The sequence below is a fragment of the Belonocnema kinseyi genome, chromosome 4 (genome assembly GCF_010883055.1).
Source record: "Belonocnema kinseyi isolate 2016_QV_RU_SX_M_011 chromosome 4, B_treatae_v1, whole genome shotgun sequence".
Taxonomy (NCBI): Eukaryota; Metazoa; Arthropoda; class Insecta; order Hymenoptera; family Cynipidae; genus Belonocnema; species Belonocnema kinseyi.
In genome coordinates this window covers 27,829,353-27,838,330 of record NC_046660.1, presented here as the reverse complement: position 1 = coordinate 27,838,330, position 8,978 = coordinate 27,829,353, and the positions used below count along the sequence as shown (strand labels likewise).

Below are 8,978 nucleotides of genomic sequence, written 5' to 3'. Positions count from 1 at the left end.
TTTGGTTGAAAATTCAACAATTTCGTTAATTATTTTTCTTTCTTAAATAGAAAACCTCTATTAATAAAAAATTCAACTATTGGGTTGAAAATTCAACAATTCCGTTTAGTTTGTTTTATTTCTTTCTTGAATGAAAAATCTCTCTTAATAAAAAATTGAACTATTTGGTTGAAAATTCAAGAATTCCGTTTTCTTTATTTTTTTCTATAAAGAATTTCTATAAATAAAAAATTCAACAATTCCGTTTATTATTTTTTTTCTTTCTTGAATAAAAAATCTTTATTAATAAAAAAATTTAAATTTTTTGTTAAAAATTTAACTATTTGGTTGAAAATTCAACAATTCCGTTTATTTTTGTTTTATTTCTTCCATAAAAAAATTTTATTAATAAAAAATTAGAACTTTTGATTAAAAATTCAAACATTTCATTGAAAATTCAACAATTCCGTTTATTTTTCTTTTGTTCGTTGAATAAAAAATCTCTATTAATTAAAAATTCAACTATGTATGTGGTTGAAAATTAATTTTTTGATTAAAATTAATGTTTTCTGGCTGCAAATTCAAATGTTAATAATTAAATTTTGAACTAAAATCACAACTATTCCATTTTTTGGTTAGAAATTCATCTTTTTCAGTTGATAATCCAACTATTGAATTAAAAATTCAACATTTTTTGTGGAAAATTCATACTTTTGGGTTTGAAATTAAACTTCTTTTAATAAAAATCCAACAATTAAGTTTAGTTTTTGTCTTTCTTGAATGAAAAATCTCTATTAATAAAAAATGCAACAATTCCGTTTATTTCTTCAATAAAAAATCCATATTAATAAAAAAATTCAAATATTTGATTGAAAATTCAACAATTCCGTTTATTTTTTTCTTTCTTGAATAAAAAATCTCTATGAATTAAAAATTCAACTTTTTCATGGAAAATTCATACTTTTGTGTTTGAAATTAAACTTCTTTTATTGAAAATCCAACAATTAAGATTAGTTTTTGTCTTTCTTGAATGAAAAATCTCTATAAATAAAAAATTCAACTATTATGTTGAAAATTCAACAATCCCGTTTATTTTTTTTCTTTCCTTCTTGCTTGAATGAAAAATCTCTATTAATTAAAAATTTAACTATTTTGCTTAAATTCCGTTTTTTTTCTTAAATGAAAAATCTCTCTTAATAAAAAATTCAACTATTTGGTTGAAAATTCAACAATTCCGTTTATTTTTATTTCTTTCTTAAATGAAAAGTCTTTATTAATAAGAAATTGAACTATTTGGTTGAAAATCCAACAATTCCGTTTTTTTTTTTTTGGATAAAAAATCTATTAATAAAAAATTTAACTTTTTTGTTAAAAATTCAACTATTAAGTTGAAAATTCTACCTTCCGTTTTTTTTCTTCCTTGAGTGGAGAATTTCTATTTATATATTTTTATATATTTTATATATATATATATTTTTTTTAATGAATAATCTCTATTAATAAAAAATTCAACTATTTGGTTGAAAATTCAACAATTCTGTTAATTATTTTTTTCTTTATTCAATGAAAAATCTCTATCTATAAAAATTTCAAATTTTTTGTTTAAAAATTCCACTATTTATTTAAAAATTCAATTGTTTGGTTGAAAATGAACTTTTTTTGGAAATTATTATTTTCGGTTTCCATATTAAAATGTTAAAAATTAAATGTTTTAAACAGAAACGCAACTATTCCATTTATGGTGAAAATTCATCTTTTTTGGTTGATAATTAATGTATTTGTGGAAAATTCAATTGTTTGGTTGAAATTAAACTTTTTTGTTAAAAAGTTCATACTTTCCGGCTTTTTCTTTCATGAATGAAAAATCTCCATTAATAAAAAAATCAACTATTTCGTTGAAAATTCAACAATTCCGTTTATTTTTTTTTCTTTCTGGAATAAAAAATCTCTATTACATAAAAAAATTCAAATTTTTATTAAAAATTCAACTATTTTGTTGATAATTCAATAATTCCGTTTTTTTTTCCTTGAGTGGAAAATCTCTATTAATAAAAAATTCAACTATGTATGTGGTTGAAAATTAATTTTTTGATTAAAATGATTATTTTTGGGTTACAAATTTAAATATTAATAACTAAGTTTTAAAATAAAATCACAACTATTCCATTTTTTGGTTAAAAATTTATGCTTTTTAGTTGATAATTCAATTATTGGATTAAAAATTCATCTGGTTGATTGAAAATTAAGTTTTTTGTGGAAAATTCATACTTTTGGATTGGAAATTAAACTTTTTTGTAGAAAAATGGTATTCTTGGAATTAAAATTAAACTATTTAGTTGAAAATTTCAACAATTTCAACAATTCGGTAGAAAGTTCAACTAGTTGATTGAAAATAAACTTTTTTTTTTGTTCAAATTTATATTTTCGTGTTTCAAATTCAACTATTTTATAGAAAATTCATTCTTTTAACTTGATAATTGAACAATTTGGTAGAAAAATCAACTATTTGGTTGAAAATTCAAGAACTCCGTTCATTATTTTTTTCTTTCTCTAATGAAAAATCTATATTAATAAAAAAATTCAACTTTTATTGTTTAAAAATTAAACTGTTTATTTGAAAATTCAACTGTTTGCTTGAAAATGAACTTTTTTTTGGAAATTAATAATTTCGATTTGGAAATTAAAATGTTAAAAATTAAGTTTTTTAACCAGAAACGCAACTATTCCATTTGTGGTTAAATTTAATTTTTTTGGTTGATAATCAATGTATTTGTGGAAAAATCGAGTGTTTGGTTAAAAATGAACTTTTTTGTGAAAAATTCATAATTTCGGGTTTCAAATTCAACTCTTTTTTAGAAAATTCACCATTTTTTAAATTAAAATTCCACAACTTGGGAAAAAAATCAACTATTTGCTTAAAAATTCAACAATATAATTTTTTTTCTTTTTTAATAAAAACACGTTATTACTTGAAAACTGTTTTTTTTGTCGAAAATTAACTGCTTAGTTGAAAATTAATTTTTTTTTTATAATTAATATTTTCGGGTTGCAAATTCAAATTCAAACTTGGCAGAAAAGTAATTATTTCGTTTTTCATTGAAAATCAATATTTTTTTTGATAAAAATTCGTCTTTTTATTAAAAATTCATTCGTCAAACTCGAATTTGAACAATTCTTTTATGGTTGATAAGTTATCTTTCTTAGAATAAAATTGATCTTTTTGATTGAAAATTAAAATGTTCGTATTGTAAATTTTAATATTTTGTTGGAAAATTCGTCTTTTTCTTTAAATAAATAACAGTTTTGTAGAAAATGCCTATATAGTTGAAAATTAAACTGTTCGGTTGAAAATGAATTTTTTTTCTTGAAAATTGACATTTTCGAGTTGAAAATTCAACTGTTAAAAATTAAGTTTTTAAATCAAAAAAGCAAATATTTTTTGTTAAAAATTCCACGATTTAGTTCAAAATTCATGAACTTTGTTAGAAATTCGTCTTTTTTGGTAGAAAAAAATCTTCTTGGTTCCAAATGAATGTTTTTGGTCACAAATTTATCTTTTTTCTGTTAAAATTGATCCTTTTGGTTGAAAATTTATTTATTTCTGGTTAAAAATGATTTATTTTGGTTCCAAATTCATCATTTCAGTTGAAAATTAATTTCTTTAGTTGCAAGTGAACTTTTCTGTTGAAAATTCTTATTTTCTGGCGGAAAATACAAATTTTTTGTAGCAATTTTTTCTTTTTTCTCGAAATTTCAACAGTTTGGTAGGAAATTAATCTTCTTTTAGAATTTTTTAAATTTGAAATAAGAATTTAATTCCTTTATAAGAAATTTAACTATTTAGTTGAAAATTCGTCTTTTCTCATAGAAAATTAATATTTTTGTTAACTCTTTTTTGGAATATTTGTCTTTTTTCGGTGTAATTCTACTATTTTTTATTTGAAATAAAAATATTTTCTGGTCGAAACATCAACTATTACATTTGTCGTTAAGAATTAATTTTTTTTTAGTTTTAATTTGTCTTTTTTAGAAGAAAATTGATCTTCTTGGTAGAAATTTAGTCCCTTGCGTAAAAATGCAATTTTTTCGTTGAAAATATATATATTTTTTTTTATTGAAATAATTTTATTTTGAATAAAGTACATCTCTTAATTTAATTTACATAATTTACTTTGTACAAATTTTATTTTATATAAATTTTACTGAAAGCAGATTATTTATAAGGCGTATAAAATAATTTGATTATTAATTTAATTTTTAAATTTAATTATTTAACGTTGTTGCTACCGCTTGTATCCAAATTGAAACGGCATATGCTCCAGCATCCGCTTGTTTTAGGAACTCAGCTTGTTTTACATAACTTGCACGCCCGGCTCTGGAAAAAAAATTAGTAATTATTTTTTCAAAACATCTTGGCAATATTTTTCATAATATTTTACATTAATATAAAATATTTTCTTACTTAGGCACCAAGTTTTTTGTTGCTTCACAACCCTCTTGAACAGCTTTCACTATTTTTTTAACAACTTCAGTATATGGCAGTGATTGAGATAAATTATTTTCAAGCTCTTTACATCCTGGATCCATAGCGTCAAGCTAAATTTATTCAGAAAACAGTAAAATGAAAATATTTAAAAATTTTAAACTTAATAATCTAGGAGGGGAAATAACTCCTAAAAATGCGGTTTTGTAATCAAATTGTCTAATTTTCAACAAAAATTATTTATTGTCAACCAAATAGTTGAATTCGTAACAAAAAACATTTGCAATTGAAAAAAAAATAAATTTTTTATAAATTTTCACTTTAAATCAAGTTCGAATGTTAAAAAAAATTAATTTTTAACTAAGAAGGTTAATTTTCTACTAAAAAAAAATAATTTTTTAATAGAAAAAGTTAATTGTAAAAACATATAGGTAAATTTTCAACGAAAGTAGTTGAATTTTATTTTCAAAAAGATGAATCTTCAATAAAACAGACGGATTTTTTTACTAAGTAGATTAATTTTTAACCAAACACCAAGTTTTTAAATTTTAAGGTACAAAAGAACAATTTGAAATAAAATACATGAATTTTCAATTAAAAACAATTTTTCACCGAAAATAAAATAGTTTACTTCTCAGTTGAAAGAAAAAACAAATTTGCAACAAAATAGTTAAATATTTCACAAAAAGTGTTTTTTGAACCAAAAAGATTAATTTTGAAGAAAGATTCTTAATTTTATACCAAGAAAAGTTAATATTAAAAAAAAAACATGAATAATAAATTAAAAATGCCAAATTTTCGACAAAAATTAAATTGTTAATGTTTCAGTAAAAAAAATTAATTTTTAACCCCAAAAGAATTTTCAATAAAATAACTTAATTTTTTTACCGCAGGTCACTTTTCACCCAAAAATATGAATTTTCAAACAAGAAAAGACAAATTTTCTGCAAAAAAAAGACATGAATTTTCAGTAAAATAGTTGAGTTTTAAACAGAATAGTTCAGTTTTTACTCAAAATGATGAATTTTAAAGCAAGAATCCTAATTTTCTACCAAAAAAAATGAAAAAAAAACACATTTATATTTATTTAAAAAAGCTAAATTTTCACTAAAAATGAAATAGTTCAATTTTCAGTTGAAAGCATTATTTTTAACCCCAAAAAGAGTTTACGCTATAACAATTAAATCTGTTAAAAAATGTGTTTACTTTTCGACCGAAAAGACGAATTTTCAAACGAGAAAAGACCAATTTTCTACAAAAAAAAAAACATGAATTTTCAGCTAAATAGTTAAATTTTCAACGAAATATTTTAGTTTTTATCCAAAATGATTAATTTTAAAGCAAAAATCTTAATTTTCCTACCAAAAAAGATTAAACTTAAGAAAAATACACGAATATTCAATTAAAAATGCCAAATATTTTCACTAAAAATGAAAGTGTTAAATTTTAACCAAAAAAAGAATTTTTAACAAAATAGTTTAATTTTCCACCAAGTGTCTTTTTAGTCAAAAAGAGAAATTTTTAAGCAAGAAAATTATCTGCAAAAAATGACAAGTTATTAACAAAATATATGAATTTCAACCAAATTAAAAAATTTTAAATAAAAAAGTTTAATTTTTACACAAAATGATTAATTAATATAAATATAAAATTTTGTAGCAAGAATCTTAATTTTCTATAAAAAAGACGAAATTAAATAAAAAGATATAAATAGCGGATTACTCTGAATTACAACGGATCACAAGTGGATTATTGCAGCTTAAAACTGGATTACAAGTGGATTACGATGTATGAAAATTGGATTTACTATAGGTTACAAGTGCATTGCGTTAGATCACAAGTGTATTTCGTTGGATTAAAAGTGGATTACTGTGAATTACGACGGATTAAAGTGGATTATTGCAGCTTACAAGTGGATTACGTTGTATGAAAATTGGATTACTATATATTACACGTGGATTAATTCTTATTGAAAGTGGATTGCGTTAAATTAAAAGTGGATTATTATATATTACAAGTGTATTACAAGTGAATTGTTTTGGATTAAAAGTGGATTAAACGGATTACAAGTGGATTAAGATGTATGAAAATTGGATTTACTATAGATTACAAGTGCATTGCGTTAGTGTATTACGCTGTATGAAAATTGGACTACTACAGATTACAAGTGGATTAAACTGGATTACAAGTGGATTACTTCTGATTGAAAGTGGATTGCGTTAAATTAAAAGTGGATTATTATATGTTACAAGTGAATTGCAAGTGGAATGTTTTGGATTAAAAGTGGATTAAACGGATTACAAGTGGATTAAGATATATGAAAATTGGATTTACTATAGGTTACAAGTGCATTGCGTTAGTAGATTACGCTGTATGAAAATTGGACTACTACAGATTACAAGTGGATTACTTCTGATTGAATGTGGACTGCGTTAAGTTAAAAGTGGATTATTATATGTTACAAGTGAATTATAATTGGATTGTTTTGGATTACAAGTGGATTAATCGGATTACAAGTGGATTACTTCTTGTTGAAAATGGATTGCGTTGAATTAAAAGTGGGTTATTATGGATCACACGTGATTTACAAATGGATTGTTTTGCATTGAAAGCGGATAAACGGATTACAAGTGTATTGTTCCAGCTTAAAACTGGATTACAATTTGACCACTATGTGTTAAAGGTGGATTACAAGAGGAATTCAATGGGTTACAAGCGGGTTGCCTCGGATCACAATGGGCATTATATGCACTACAGCGGATTACAAGTTTAAAATTGGATTAAGTGTTGCATTACAACTGGATTCAAAGTGTATTGCGTTGGGTTACAAGTGGATTACTATGAATTACCTCGGATTACAAGTGGATTACGTTAGACTGCAAGTTAATTAAACTGCATTAAAAGTGGATTAGAATAGGGTTTCGTTGGTTTACAAACGTATGGCTCCTAATTACAACTTGAATAATATGCATTATTTGTATTACAAGCTTAAAACTGGATTAAGAGGGATTACAAGTGGATTAATATGGATTGTAAGTGTATTACTATGAATTACTTGAATTACAAGTGGATTACGTTGGATTACACGTTGATTACTCTCTATTAAAAGTGGATTACAAGGGACTTTCAATGGATTGCAAGCGGAATGCGTCGGATTACAACTGGAATCATCTGAAATAGACCGGATTACAAGCTTATAATTGGATTAAGTTGGATTACAAGTGGATTACTTTGAATGGCGTCGGATTACAAGTGGAATACGTTAAACTGCAAGTTGATTACGCTGTATTAGAAGTGGATTACTTTTGATTACAAGAAGGTTACGTTAGATTACAAGCGGACGGCCGTGGATTACATCTGAATTAATCTTAATTACTTTAATTAAAATGGAATTACAAGTGGATTATTTTAGCTCAAAACTGGATTAAGTTAGATTACAAGTGGATTACGTTGGATCACAAGTGGAATACGATGTATAATAAGTGAATTTCTTTGGATTACAAATGAAAGTACTTTGGATTGCATGTAAATTACGTTGGTTTACAAGTGGTTTGTAAGTGGATTTTGTTGGATTGTAACTGGATTATACTGAATTACTTGAATTGAAATTGAATTACTGCCGGTTACTTGGTTACTCTGAATCACAAGTAAGGCGGATTACGCTAGAATCCTCTTGATTTCAGGTGGATTATATTGAATAACTTGAATTGCAATATTAGTACTTCCGATGAATTGGATTACTTTGAATTAAAAGTGTTTCAGATTACTTTGAATTACTCTTGATTGCGATTGGATTACTCTGAAATATTCCTAATTACTTGAATGACACTGAATTACAAGTGGATTATAAGGAATGATTCGAATTTGAATTGGATTACACCGAGTTACTCAGATGACTCTGAATTGCAATTATTCTGGATTGAACTGAATTGCAAGTAGATTACTCGAGAATACTGAAATTACTACGAATTTCTTGAATTACACTGGGTTATATTGAATTATTTTAATTTCAGTTGGATTAATTAGGGTTACTTGGATTACTCTGAATCACAAGTGTTTCGGTTTACACTGGATTGCACGTGGATTACACCGGTTTACTTGGATTACTCTAAGTCACAAGTATCCCAGGTTACTCTCGATTGCAAGGGGATTACTCCGGAATACTGGGATTACTATTAATAACTTGAATGTTTGCGAATTATAAGTGGATTACACTGAAATGTCATTACTCCAGATTGCTTGGATTACTCTGAATTACAAGTGTATTACCAGTAATTACGCTAGAATTTACTCGATTACTCTGGATTGTAAGTGGATTAGATTTTAATTTTAGTTGGATTACTCTGAATTACAAGTATTTCGGATTACACTGGATTGCAAGTGGATTACACCGGAATACTGGGATTACTCTGAATCGAGTGTAAGAGTGAATGGGAAACTGAGTGACTGTTTCGATATTGTTCAAGGAGTTAGACAAGGATGCGTTATGTCTTCATGGTTATTTATATTATTTATG

At 24.7% G+C, this 8,978-nt stretch overlaps 1 protein-coding gene across 2 annotated transcripts in view; it reads right to left on the bottom strand.

Annotated features, from left to right (window-relative positions):
- Window positions 1–4,194: 4,194 nt before the first annotated feature.
- The window catches only part of LOC117171331 (triokinase/FMN cyclase-like), a 28,380-nt gene continuing 23,596 nt past the window's right edge, over window positions 4,195–8,978 (bottom strand). For both annotated transcript variants that reach the window (XM_033358542.1, XM_033358541.1), the window contains 2 exons: window positions 4,442–4,575; window positions 4,195–4,354 (listed from right to left, as the gene is read on the bottom strand). In XM_033358542.1, coding sequence (XP_033214433.1) covers window positions 4,243–4,354; window positions 4,442–4,575 — 246 coding nt within the window. In that variant the 3' untranslated portion in view covers window positions 4,195–4,242. The remainder of the gene's footprint in view (window positions 4,355–4,441; window positions 4,576–8,978) is intronic.